At 42.3% G+C, this 14968-nt stretch overlaps 1 protein-coding gene across 1 annotated transcript in view; it reads right to left on the bottom strand.

Annotated features, from left to right (window-relative positions):
• Window positions 1–702: 702 nt before the first annotated feature.
• The window catches only part of LOC117427922 (mothers against decapentaplegic homolog 6-like), a 29684-nt gene continuing 15418 nt past the window's right edge, over window positions 703–14968 (bottom strand). Inside the window, exon 4 of the mRNA XM_034046315.3 lies at window positions 703–1615. Coding sequence (XP_033902206.3) covers window positions 1077–1615 — 539 coding nt within the window. The 3' untranslated portion in view covers window positions 703–1076. The remainder of the gene's footprint in view (window positions 1616–14968) is intronic.

The following is a 14968-nucleotide window of genomic DNA, read 5'->3' as shown; positions in this document are numbered from 1 at the left end:
ACTTGGAAAAGAAGCCCTTCTTGCCAGCCTTGAGTCAGTGCCCTTGTGAAGGGCATTGTAATGACACCTGAAGATTAACCTGGGGTTCCCCACTCTGCTCCTCGTGGGCCATTTCAGTACATACTGTTGCCTCCAGTCATGCGCTTTATTAATAGGTATATGTCTGACAGTAATGGCATGATTATAACCCGGTTTGGACCCCTGACAGAGGAGTGTTCAATTAGCATCTTGTTGCTTCACACTCACTTTTTCACATACTTTAGGTGTGTTTCACGGATTTTGATTGACGCTATTAGTAGTGCAGCTAATCGGGATCTGTGAGCCCAGTCTAAAGAGATTGAAGTAGCTGACAGCAGGTGTTTGAAAAAAACGATTTTGAAACACAATTCTTATTCTCGTTTCGCCCTTTTGCAATAGCATGCAGTGAGTGTACCACAGAATCAAGCACTTTTCACAGTGCAAAAGTCAGCTAGTACTCCTGCAGAACTGTGGAAAGCAATCCGATAGCAGAAGGTATTCCGGTTGCCAGGTATTCTAGAAGGTTAGAAGGTATTCTAAGCAGCATTTTGGTGTGGGCAGTTTGCCTGCCCTGTTTTTAGAATCCATACCCCACCCACAGACTTCATAGGTGTGTTGGCTCCCGGCTCAGCACTGCTGCTACCAGCTTAGTTACAAATTACAAATAGACACAAACCCCAAAAATATATAATGCGAATATTTTATTATCAATGTGTGACTGGTGTTAGCTTTTTGTCTGGGTATTAATAGTATATGAAAACTATACACCAAAAACTGGGCTTGACTCCTATTTTTGCTGTATAATTTTTCAAATAAGTATTGAAAGAAATTCTATATGAGCCAAAGTGCATTTTCTGGTTTCTTTTTTTCATATGTCCATATACACATTGCACCATACATAAATAATGACATTGTAAAAATGACTCCATATTTACAAGTATAATATATATTTCATATAATATATAAAACTTTATATTAAATCTAGGTAGATGATATTTGGGATAGTCTTTTTTTTTTTTTTCTGCTCACACTCTTTCCTTTAAATCGGAGGTTGACTGTTATCTGTTGTTAAGCAGGATCTCCAGCCAGCAGGGGCACGAGGTGATGAACTGTCTTGAGTAGCAAGGCCCCCAGCCCTTGGCGAAGCTGATCCGAACACTGTTGGGGTCGTAGGGTCCGTCTGTGTAGTCCTGCTCCATGGTGTGCTGTAACAGGCAGGACTTCTCGTAATCAAACACTTTGATTGAATACCCGGGCATGACTTTGCGCACGATCAAGGTCCTACAGTTAGGAATGTCCAGTGTCGGAGAGTTGACGAAAATGGGGTGCTCACTCCGATTGTAGGCCCACACTCCATCCGGCTCCTTGCTGAGCAAAATCCCGTAACCGATTTTGCTCCGAGTCCTTCGGACGGTCTCGCTCCGGTGGTCTAGGCTGAGCTGTCCCAGGCAGAAGCCGTTTCCTTGAGGTAGGTCGTAGAAGATACTGACTGAGTGTTCGTACACTGTGTAGAGGCGGCCCACGCGGGTCCGGTGCTCCCAGTAGGCCACGTTGCACCAGTGGCTTTGCTTTGTCATGTCGGGTGACATACTGGCATCTGAGGGGGGAAAACAGACAAGACACGTGTCACTAAACAAGAACGATCGAATTACACAGTGAGGGCTTAAATATCAAGGCTAACAGGAAGGATTAAGTTGAAGTGGATTAGCTTTTAGTTTATTGTTGTGATCAGATGTATCTTTTATTAATACAGTATAAAAGCACTGTATCGTAATTAAAGAAAAATTAAAAAAAAGCATAAATACACAAAACCTGGCAGTCCTCGCACACAGCAGAGGCAGGGCAGACACTGAACATATTTATAGCTGCTGCTGGTATTATTAGGACCTAGGTGTAGCAGCCTTCAGTAACAGAAGCCCGCCTGCTTTCTAAGCATGATAACATCGTCTTGTTTTCATGCACCACTTTCTCTGAACTAATTTCAATGTTATTCCTCGACAATGAAATGCACCATTGATGTTGCAGACCAGCAATCAGCATACACCCCCAACTCCTAGTACTTCAACTGAGACCAGAAGCCCACAGTGATCCATCAGGGATTCAGTACTGCTACCTGGAATCAAAGCACAGCACTTCACCAAGCCTGCCCTCTAATCACCAGTCTTCAGGGATGGAAATAAGACTCCTGTTGCATAGCAGTTTCACCCATTCCAGGTTTTAATACGTGCTTGATTAGCCATAGTGTGTAGGCAACAAGCTCAGGTGTGTCTCATTAAACTTGTAATAAAACCAGGAATGGATCAAAGTACTATGCAATGGGAGTCTTATTTCCATCCCTGAATTTCTTTAAGCTTCCAAATCGTTGAAACCTATGGTCAACTCTAAGAAAATCCCTGAAGAATACCAGGGAAAACTAGATTTTATTGAAATATCAGGGTATTGTATTAATTATAGTTCACCTTTTGAAAGTACGCTTACTGGTAAATTAGTCATCAAATCCATCAGTAACAGCAATGCCTGCTCTGTATGTTATTCAATATTGAACAATGTACTATTAGGGAGTCTGCTGTGTGCCCGGAGTTCCTATTAAACATACTGCCACTTCCTACAAGTCTTAAACACTGCAGTGTTCATTGTTTAACATCTCTATACTGAAAAGATTTCACTGTTGTATAACTTCAAAAGGACCTAGTTCAATTCTACTGCAAATCCAGCGAATTGATTTCAGATGTCTACAAAAAAAATAGAGATCAACCAAGTGTGCAGCATAATTTAAATGGACACCTTTCGAATAAAAGATAGACACAGCAACAGTGTTCAAGGTGAAATTAAAACCAGCACGCACTGGCAGAAAATCACCATGGAAATGCAGCTTTCATGCATAATGGGACCATATCTGTGGAGTGTATTTTTAACACTGCCCCTAGCCTACAAGGCTGACATGAATTATATTTCCCCAGACATGCTTTGCCTGTACCTCACACATGCATTCATCAGAGCTCCTCTTTTATTTCCTGTCCAATGAGAACACAGTACAAGAAAAGACAATAGCACACTGTGTATGGGACGGGGTGGAAGTGATTCTGTATGTGGGATGTCCGTTTGGAATTGAGAGCACAACCCCCCCCCCCAACCCCCACATCAGATAAGTTAATAAAACACCCCCCTCCCTATTTTGAGAAATGAGTCATGCCTAAGTTATTGCTGTACAAATGCCTCAAACTTCAGTGTATGACAAATCATTACCATTCTAACAGCTCTAACTGTGCATTACGATACAGCACCTTAATCTCCTGCCTGCTTATGTGGAAAATAAGATGGCAACACCCTCAGTGCAGGGTTAAAGAAACACGACCAAGGTTATGCTGAGAGAACAGCGACCATGAGGTCACATCCTCTTGTCATCTGAAACTGCACTCCATGATTGGCAATTTTCTCCTTTAAGCTTGAAGTACGTGACCCCCCCCCCCTCCCCCTCCCCTCCCCCCCTCCCCCCCTCCCTCTGTATTCGCATTCCCGCACTGGGCAAGGGTCCCGCATCTGCGTCCGACGAAGTGGGTCTTCGCTACGAGCCAGCCCGGCTCTGGGCCAAGAATTCAGCTCCCTGACAACTTATCACAAGCCTGTGACCTCCTGACCCCTGAGCCTTCATGCCATCAAGTCTGATTAACTCACACACATGGTGATGCCATTATTTTGCTTCAGAGACTCTATTGACACAGAGGATTTAAAGGCCAGGCCTGTGGCCCCATTCCTTTCATTCTCAAACCTCACTGGAGTTAATGGCCTCCCCTCCCCATTAACAAACTTTCCTTTAAGGTGGATTGCTGCAGTCTCATTCTCTCTCCATCCTGAATAGCCAAGACCTTGTCGAATGACTCCATCACCCAGATTGGAAACTGAGGGATGGCTGCTGCAGTGTTACCCAAAACACATCATATTCAAAACCCCTGCCCAAGTTCTATAGACAAACACAGACACTTTGCAGTCCAAATGGCAGCCCAAAGAAAATATATACATGTATATTTTAAAAAGGGCTCCTAAATACTAATTAGTGTCAGTAGATTGTCAACTATTTAATGTCCAAAGACAACCCAAAACAGTGTTTTTTCAATCCCTCAACTACCCATATAAGAATGCAAACCGTGGTTTTGTCATTACTTGTGTGCGATAAGTAAATCTTACATCAAGCCACTAAAGCTGATCTCTCTTAGTGACCTATAATAATGACTTCATTTGTATTTACCAGCCCCCTATTCAATTGAAAGAAATATGCAATCAAAAAACACAACCTTGCAGTGTATGAAAAAAGCAGGAGTTCAGATCTTCAGTTAGGGCAGTATAATAGAAACGCATACAGAATAAAGTGATGCTCCAAAGGAAAGGGGTTTTCATTCACCATTTCAGGAACCCCATTGATTTCTGTGAACAATCCAGGGCTGCTTGCAGAGCAAAGGGTGATACGGTGATAAGTGCAAGCCCTGAAATGAGACAAAGCCGTCAACGTGGCCTGTGGTATTCTTTTTATTTAGTTTTTAAAGCAGCTTACTTTAGTGCTGGCTATGCTCATTAGCAATTGTTGCCAAACACCTTAAATAAACAGTGTTACCCCGACCCTTCGGCCCCCCCAACAACACGTACATTTGTTTATATAATCCTGAGTGTGGCACGGCCCTCCCACCAACAAAGGCCTCACTAAATCCTGATTCTAGTTAGCGCTTCCAAACAGTTCACAGGCCTCGTTTCACAGTGCTGGGGCTGCACAGCAGCAGCAATATATCTGACGGGGGCAAGCAGAGCCTTGGAAGGGGTGATGGCCTGTGACAATGCAGGCTCTCTCCTTTGTGTAGAAGTGCATGCCTTTCTTTCTTTTTCTTTTTTAGCTGGGAGAACAGAACGGGCAGCTTGCTGTAAAGTTTCGGGTGCCCTGATGAACGGTAACTTTCTACATAAAAAAGTAGCTTGCTACCTCTACCCCCGCCCCCCCAAGCTCTTCGAATCCTGGTTAGTAGAAACCAGATTCTTCTCCGACTGACACAAACACACACAAGCGCTCAATACAAATCCTCCGTGGGGTTTATTTTAATAAAAAAGGAGTCAAAATGCACGTGATCAAACCCCAAATTACAGAGCGACCTGTAAAGTTCAAAATGAACTGTGCTTGTACAATTCAGGTTTGGAATGTTGAGTTCTATTAAGGTCATCTTCAGGTGACACCACTTATAACTTTTTTAAAACCATAAAAGCCTAGCCCCAGTTTTCAATAGTCTTTTTCTGAACTGGCTGTTCGGCCAATTTAGCCACTCTTCGATATAGTTTCATTGTAGTCAATTTCAGGATCAATGGATATAGGGAAACCCTAACCTCTCCCTGCTAGCTGTATGTGTTTTACAGCTCCCAAGTGCATAGCGTACACTGGACACATTGCCTCTATACTGTAACTGAACCCCTAGTACTGGACTCCCTAACGTTAACAGGAAATTTGAATGTGAAACACAATCTTCAGAGCACATGCATACATTTAGTGCACAGGCTCTCTGCATGGGACACACTGCATTTCTCCCACATGTAAAGGAGCTTTGACAGGGGGGGCGTAGAGCAGCTCAATTACTCCATGAAAACAAGCAGTGGTCTGTGACCCCTTCAAATAGGAAGGGATTCTCAAAAAAAAAAAACACATTTCAAAACAACCATTAAACAAGATTTCCGTACCTTGCATTACCCGTAGTGTCGCTTTCACTCCTCTCTCAACTGCACTGTTCTTGAAATTTGCAGATTTGAAATTGAAAGAACACGATCACGGCAACAAAAAATGTGCTGAGCAAAAAAAAAAAAAAAACACAAACATGGCCAGGTGCTGAGAATCGATCAATCGAATCTCTATCTATATCTATGTATAGCACATTCAAGACATTGGCATTAATGATAGCTTAGAGCATTGTTATATCTATAGCGATAACTCAGTAAAATATCTAGAAGCTCTACTATGGTACTGTAAGCACAACATGGTGTCAGCAGTGTGAGCGCTGGCTGAACTCTGGCTCCATGTTTACAGGCCGCGGTCTGATTCTGAGGAATCCTGTTCAAGGTATAAAACCTGGTAGCAATTATCAAGCTCTGTACCCATTTAACCCAGTCCCTTGTAACAGCTCATTTTGGCCATTAGATAAGTAGTTTTTGTTATTATATTTTCAAAATCACCTCCGCTTAACGTCAGCTGTTTGAGTCACAATCAACCCGACTTTGATCCCTTTATTGTCACTAACGTGGTTTACTGTTTCTTACACAAAGCAAAGAAAGCAATAACCTGCCTTGTGTTTTTATGTCTATCATTTTTATGTTGCTACCTGCGCTTCACGTATGAATGACTCTCTAAAACCCTGATTACACCAGGTTTTACCTACTTTATGCTTTCATCCACGACCACTTCTATTTAACAGATCATTACCAGCAAAACAATCCTTTGTTTTTTTTAAAAAAAGCAGGCCTGTAATCTGTAAAGCCCATAGAATTTGTTTGCATTACATCAAATGAAAGTGTTGTTTTTTTCTGTTTTAATGCCCTTTAAAATTTTATATTTCTTGGAAGCATTAAAAAAAAAGAAAAAGAAAAACATGGTTCTGACAAAGGACTTAAAACTCTCTTTCTACAGAGACTGGAGGCGGCAGCACTGGGTAATTCAGCTAAACAGACAAAGGGGCTGAAAGTTTCATTACCAATCCTCCTTATTATCTGGTAATGGCTGTAAAAGCAACATACAGTGAAAAAAAGGAAGAAAGAAAAAGAAAGAAAAAAAGAAAGTGGCCAGAAGGCAAATAAAACAGAGCAGTGAGACGGTAAAAAGTAAAAATGAAAGGACTGTGCCTGAGGAAAGCTTTTTAACAGGGGCTCTATTCTGCAAGCAGCCTCATTTTCTGCTGTCTCCAAGGCTGAACAAAGTGTCTGCCTGGGCCGAGGTGGATTACTTTTCATTCTTCTTTATCTCCCCGTATTCAAACAAATCCTGAAAAGATGAACTCATCGTGCAACCCTGACATGAAGTGAGCACTTTACCCGGCTCCTAATACAAGAGGCCTGCTCCTCGTCTTATCCTTAGCCAAGTATTAGTTTCACCTCCAGACATTAGACCCTACCACTGGCCAGAGTGACAGGGGGTGGCACATGGAAAGCCTTGTGACTTAAATAAACTAAAATAAGTATCCTGTTTCTGTTCAGCTGTAGCCAACATAACTACCTTTCTGAGAGAGACCTATTTGTTGGTGCCGTTTCTCGTACAAGACAAAAAACAGCTTGCCCCCCCCGACCCCCCCTTCCCTCTGGCAGTGGTACAGGCTACAGCTTTAAACAACTATCATTACAGAGCGACTACATCTTATAACAGCCACATTTAGGCTGGCGTCTGAGCTATCTCTCCCATCAAAGACAGCTTTATCAGCCAGACATACACACTGAAACTCTGGCTCTTGTTTATATATGGGTTTGTTCCTTGCAGTCACCATTTCCTCTCTTGCAACTGCTGCCTGTTAGCAGATACATCAACATGAGGAAACTTAAAGAAACTTAAACATGTTTTTAAAAAAAAGAAAAGAGGAAAGAAAGCCGCAATCATGGGAGGGAACAACTCCCTGTTGTAGCCCCCTGAGCTGAGCAAAAACATTGTATCCAACTTCCAAAAGGAAAAAAAAAACTGATTGTTCATGACATATTTGTTCTGCTCTTGTTATACGTGCTAGGAGGTTTCTATCCAAAGTAAAGGTTCTCAGATTGTGCCCTAATGCTGCCCCACCAATTAATCTTCAGGAATGTATGAATTCCCTGTTCAGTGGCTGTCACCAGCCCCACACCAGACAGAACCCAGAGCTGCAGAGTTACGTGCTCCTTGGCTGCCTTGGGTGCCTGTTGCCCCTCTGCTTTCACGTCCGGCACCAGCAATCTGGGCGGGGCTTGACCCTGCAATCCAGGCAGGTTTGCGGATGTCAGTCACATGTGCACCAGCAATCAGGGCAGGGCTTGACCCTGCGATCCCGGCAGGTCTGTGGATGTCAGTCACATGTGCACCAGCAATCAGGGCAGGGCTTGACCATGCGATCCAGGCAGGTTTGTGGATGTCAGTCACATGTGCACCAGCAATCAGGGCGGGGCTTGACCCTGCGATCCAGGCAGGTTTGTGGATGTCAGTCATATGTGCACCAGCAAGGGTGGAGATCCTGAACATGCTGAGGTTTCAAATCCCACGAGCAATACGACCGTATGACAAGTTTTGTTTTTATAAAACAAACCCTACTGGAGAGTAATTATCAGAGGCCAAGGTCTAATTCAGTCTAATCTCGGTCTAGCTAATGCAACTCTGGTGCTAAATTAGGTCTTTGAAACCAAGCAGAAGAGCAGTGCTAGAATTGTGCAATGCAGTTGATCTAACAGTGTTCAAGTCTCTCTCATCCAAAGCTGTTAAGAACAACCTCCACGGGCTCCCATTGCAGAGCGGGAGGCCTCTCTTATCTGTGAATGAACATCCACCAGAGGCAGTGACTCCTGGAAGAATTCCAACGGGGAGAAGAGTGTGTGCATGTGGTTTTCATTTCGGCTGACAGCTACCCTGACCTCCTCCATGCTTTACAAAGCAGCTACACTCACACTTTAAACTCAAGGCTCCCAGCAAAAAATAAATAAATAAATAAATAAATAAATAAATAAATACGAACGACTTAACAAAATGGCAGCAAGTCTTAATGTCGGTGCACATCACATAAATAATGAACCAAAACAGCCCTTCAGATTAAAAAAGTTTAACAACAATGCCGCCTCTTAAAGGATATTGTCATGTCTAGCTCTTTTGGTTTGCTCTAGTGAAGTAATGCTAAGACATCTATACCATAGTGCATGCTAATAAGAAGGTATGTGTGTGTGTGTGTGAGCTTGTGTCCAACTGTGTCATTGTAACCATGGGTGGTTACACAAAAATTTAACCTTGTAGTGAGGCTTTCCTTGAAACACCTGGAATTGTATTTTTGCTTTAATAATTTACAACACATTATTACATCACAAACACCTGAGGAAAACCACATTCCCCATTCTAGTATCCTTAACAGATTCACCTAGCACTCCATCTTCCATTGCACAGACGCTCCAATCAACCATTCAGTGGCATTCCATTGAAATCTCAGCCCAAAGATAAAGCAAAAACATCCACGAGTTCCAGGACAATTCATCTAATGAATCATCCATTTGTACATTTCCCTGCTAGCCACAGAAAAGCCAGAGTCCCCACCCACCCCGTCCCCCCCCCATTTAAGCAGCCCCTGTGTAAACTATCTCTGGGCTGCCTGGGGATGGCGCTCCTCCAGCTCTTGTTATTAATTCATCTGGGAGACGCACGCTGTATTCCTGGCCATCCCAACCACTTCCTAGTTTGTCGGAGATGGTGGGGAGATCTGTGGTTTGCCAATGCGCTTTTTAGTTCTTTTGATTTTACTCTGCTACTGTACCATGAAATGCAGTATTTTGTGTTCGATGATCGCCTGGTCAGCTGATCCTAGTTAAGAGTTTAAAGCACAACTTCCATCTTTAATTTCAAGATTCATCTTAAATTAGATATTTTTTGCTCAGTTTCTCATAGCCAGGGGATGGAGCCTGTACAGTAAATAAGAACAATAATAACAATAAAAAAGCAAAATGGTTATTATTTTTATGAATGTTTTTAAAACTAAAAAAAAACATGATTAAAACAACAACAACAAAAAAACCCTAAAACTCTTCAATTGAAATGATTTATAAAGCAGGTCCCTGCAAACATCTGCAAAGAATCTTTCAAGTTAAACGAAATAGCAGGATTTCATTAAGCAAATTGCAAGCTGGCAAAAATTCTGAAAGAAAGGAAAAAAGCCACAGCCAGTCCTATAATTTAAACCTTATTTTAGATGCGACAGCCTGACTACATGAGCTGCACTGCAAAAAACGTACAAAAAAAAAAATTCCTCTCCGAGCTGTCCCCTCTCTACAGACCACAACGTTTTCAGCAATTACAACGTTACTCCAAAACTTACCATCACTGCTCAGAAAAAAAAGGAACGAGCACACAAAGTCACCATTGTCGCCTGTAATTAAATTGACAGAAATTGCCTGAAATCCTGGAAAAGTCTACAGCATGTTAGAAGTATATACAATGCAGGCAGCTCACAATTCAAAGCTATGCACTCCGAGACATTCCACTCAAAACTCAAAAATGCTGATTCTCTTAAAAGAAGCATGTCATTCTGTGCTGTTATTTATTTATTTTGCAAACTTTTATCAGTGCCAAGGGTGTAGATAACCAGTCAGCACCATGACCTACATCCAACAGAAGCTCCTTAGCTTCATCGTGATTTGACAAACAGATCTCTCGATACATGTAAGAATCCAAGTGAGACAGTCAGTCAAACCGTTGCTCAGCAACTAGTGCTAAAGAATGTCCCTGGAAAGTTCCATCACAATGGGATTTCTCTAGATAGAAGTCAAAATGGAAGTGGTCAGCCAGGCTGCCTCCATACACCCCCAGATTATCCCAGGTGGACAGATTCTTCAATTGCACAGAAATGATGCATTATAGATTGCGTGACGTGATGAAATAATACTGGTCTACAAAACCGTGTGTAATGCCTGTGCTTTTTGCTTCTGAATGACTGGGATTCTTGCTGCACTCTGTTATGAGTTTTTACTGAGCTGGCCCGCAGCCTCCAGGGCTCCATTGATCACAGTTATGGGACAGGGCCGGCAGCTCCAGACATGCACTGCAGCAATATACTCAAGAGCACTCGAAGCAAAATCTCAAAACTCAAAGCAGGGGACAGCGATGAGGCCGCTTCTGTGAACCAGTGTCAGGAACCTGGCTGCGAGCCCCACTTCCCAGTGAGGCCGCTATTAAAATAAACCCCCTGGCTTTAAGGGAAACCAGTAAGTTAAGAGTTATCCCTGGGGGATCAGGAATCTCTTAGGGGATTAAAGCTCGACATGGCTAGAGCATTAACATTAAGCCCGTGTCTGTGGACCCCCATGCAACAGGTCTATACGCAATCATTCAAGTAACAATGGCATGCTCTGTCCAGCCTGGGCAACTACTGGGCCACTGTCAACCGCAGCTCTGTAATTAACAAGCTTGCATCTCAACGTAAAGTTTCAATACAAGAGCTAAAAAAAACTGTTTAAAAGCTGAAAATGAGCAACAGAATGAAGCACACCCAGTAGCAATGACCCTGGTATTGCCAAAAGTTTTGTATTCCTTGGTTTATTGGGATATTACCATTGGGAAGACACACGTTAAGGACTTACCACATTCTCCCAGTTCAGGTCAGTATTATTTGAGCCTAGTGAAGTTTTGACCTCCTGCCTTTTAAGTGTGCTTCTGTACCGAACTCCCCCTCCCTTTCCTTTCCTTTCTAACTTCGCTGAAGTAAACAGAGACGTCTGAAGGGAGGAAGCAGCAGGAGGTTAATGAAATGTGTGGAATGAAGCTGTGCTTGAAATGTTTCGAATGCGAGTGAGAGGATGGGAGCAGCAGTGGTCACCCGGCTCACCATTTTTCAAAGTGCCGGGCGACACTGCTTTCTCTGGAAATGCCAAGTGCCGTGACCCTGACAGCGTGGGCCTCCGAATGAAAGGAAACAGCTCCCACCAGAGCCCCGCGGCCACAGCACAAAAGACAGACCCGGGGAGAGGTCACTGCACCAGAACCAGGGCTGGTCAAGCCCAGTTAACCCCTCCTGGAACAAACTGCAGGCCAGTCACAGAGAGGGAGGTCCTGTCAAAACACTCGCGTGGCTTATTAACAGACGCGCACAATAGACCTGTGCTTAAAAACAAAGAGTTATTAATAACAGAAACACAACCTACCAGGCTTTTCCCTTTGAAAGCAATACTGAAATTCCTTAGAATAATGGTCCCTAGTCACAAAAGTTTTCAGCAAAACTAAATAGTCTTTGTAATTGAATGGCTAATTAATTAAATAATAATAATAATAATAATAATAATAATAATAATAATAATAATAATAATAATAATAATAATAATAAAACCCCATTCAACCCATTGCCATTAGTCCTATTAAAATCAAAATGAATACCTTCAAGGGCAAGCTATTTCAGCCATAATATTTTGGTTGTATGGCACATTTCTAATAAACACTACTTATTTATGCTCTGTGTCACTGTTCTTACATTTCCTTCTAACTGTTAATTACAGTCCTGTCTGTACAGTCTTTTCATCTTTTCTTAAGCTGAAATACCTTATTGTTCAATATAGACTGTAGATGAAGCACATTAAAACACTAAACTAACAGTTTTACATTCCATACATTTTTAATGGCGTTCCTCCCTTTTTATTTGTTGATGTAACCCCTTGCCCTTGGAAGCATAAATGGTTCTATTTGAGGCAACAAATCCTGGACTGGCAAGCAGCACTGGGATAGCGATTGCTGCATTAAAAGCACACTAGTTTATATATATATATATATATATATATATATATATATATATATATATATATATATATATATATTATTACAGCAACACAAAATTGTATTGCATTTTCTTTTCTTCAGATCACAGAAAACAATGACGCCTGCGATATTAAACCCTTTTTCTGGTTTAGGAATAGCAATGCACTGAGCAGGACATGGCAATCTGTCACGTTTCACTTTTGAACGAGCCAAAAAAAAAAAAAGCCTCCAAAAACTACAGTGATTGCGGCAAACAAAACAAACGCAAACAAAGGCTATGCAACCATGACTAAAAGCAACTCTATCTGAGCAAATTCACTGCACAGAGAACAGCACCGTAAGCTAGAAAGCAGAACAGGGACAAAGGTACTGTAAATATTAAATGGTGCTTTAGATAAGGTTGCCAAGAAAATACGAATAAATAATACTATTAAAAAAAATAAGAATAATAATCATCGGACTAAACGCAGCACTGTACAAGGAGAAGCTAGGCTCTACTGCTTGCTTCATTTCACTTGAAGAGCAACACTGCCACTGGCTCCCTGTAACTGTGCTCATCTGTGTCAGCCAGGTCGGCACCATCAAGTGTCCGCACTGCTCCTTCGCTTCCTCTCCTGAAGCGCTTTCATTGTGTGGAGCCTCCTCTCAGAGAGGAATCAATCTGCCAGGGCCCCTGGAGAGGGAACTGAGGCTCCTTGGCAGGGAGACGGATCCTTGCAGACCAGGAGAACTGCGGCCAAAGTACCCTTAAGTAGTTGAAGCTGAAACGCAGCCAGACAGAGAGGAGAGAGAGAGAGAGAGAGAGAGAGAGAGAGAGAGAGAGAGAGAGAGAGAGAGAGGAGAGAGAGAGAGAGAGAGAGAGAGAGAGAGAGAGAGAGAGAGAGAGAGAGAGAGAGAGAGAGAGAGAGAGAGAGAGATCTGCACAGCCATCCAGGCTAGCATCAGTCACTCATTTATTACAGCCTTTCACTGGGGATTGTTGCTGAACTGCTTCATGTTGGTATGAATTATTTACCCAACTTTAGGCACAGAACAGGGAGCAGAGTCAGGGTTTTAGGCAAAGTCAGTCATTCCATGCGACCTGATTGGCAAATAATAATTAATCAAAAACAACAACAACAACAACAACAACACCAGCAGCAGCAGAATACTCTTAACTTGCATACTTTTAAGCAAGCGACTTTTTAAAATTGCTTTAAAAAACACTGGTGATTAAATCTTCTTCCTATCCGAGCACAGATTACTAAAACCACAGCACAACCTCTTAACCCACTCCCTAAATAAAGAAAATACAAAAAAATGTTGCAGTTCTTTTTTAGAATTCCATAGCCTTCCCCTCCCCCCGCATCAAAAGACCATTCACAGGGATTAAAGTTACAGCACTTCAGCACTGCTACCAGTCAGGTTTCAAACAGGATGTTTGGCTGAGGCCTCTTTCCCCTCAAATAAACAATCCGCAACCTTATTCTGAGGTGGAGAGGCAGCCGTGTGGAAGTACTCGAGTCACATTATTTCCACATCCCGTATCCTGATGTACTGCTCTCCCACTGGGAGTGCTGCTGGGCTGCGGAGTACCTTGGAAACTGAACCCAGCCCAAACAAGCAGTCTATCAGCACTCTCCTCCGGGCTGCCCTGAGAAATAACGATACAGTGACGACCTACAGGAACACACAGCAGGCCCAAAGTTAAGACTTCTTTAACAACACCAGCAGCAGCAACAACTGCAATGTTTCTGCTTTACGTTACATTCCTGTACTGCATGTAAACTAGAACATATACAAGCTGTATATACAAGTCAGTGACCGATTACTTGAACAGTCGCAGAAGTAGCTGCAGCATCGTTTTCTACAGGCCATGAACAGAAACAGGAAAATGCCATTATTCTCACCCGACCGCGACCTCTTTCAGGTTGAGGTCATTTCAACCTTCCTGCAATTCAATCAGTGATAAACCCGCTGGTCTTTTAGAGGAGCTGGTTTGTTTTATTGAGTCGAATCGCGTCCTTCGTTGAAAAGCGACAAGTTTCAGAGTTTTTCACGACTCGCGACTGATCAATTTCAATGTACTGTTTATTTTGGATATTTTCCTCTACTGTTAAAATGGTGACTTTTAAGAGAAAAGAGAACTGAGCTGCAACACCAAACACAGAATATAATTCATTATTTTATTTGTATTTAATTATTTTAAATCTGGAGAACGCCTTTCAAGTTTGTATAAATAAAATTAATTAGGAGAGCTGGTTCGACATAAAAATAGATGTTGGAATACAGCCACCCGACATCGAATTGATAATCTTGCCTTTAAAGAACAGTTTTGTGTTCTTGTTGAAGCCTTTAAAATTTGTGTTGGCATTCAGTAGCCCTAAACAATCTGTTACCATTGTGTTCACAATATTACAGGGATGGAAATAACTCCTATTGCATAGCAGTTTCACCCATTCCAAGTTTTAATACGAGCCTGATTAGCCACCATGTATAGGT

The sequence above is a fragment of the Acipenser ruthenus genome, chromosome 21 (genome assembly GCF_902713425.1).
Source record: "Acipenser ruthenus chromosome 21, fAciRut3.2 maternal haplotype, whole genome shotgun sequence".
Classification (NCBI taxonomy): Eukaryota; Metazoa; Chordata; class Actinopteri; order Acipenseriformes; family Acipenseridae; genus Acipenser; species Acipenser ruthenus.
The sequence above is the reverse complement of the archived record's forward strand: the minus strand, read 5'-3'. Positions and strand labels throughout refer to the sequence as shown.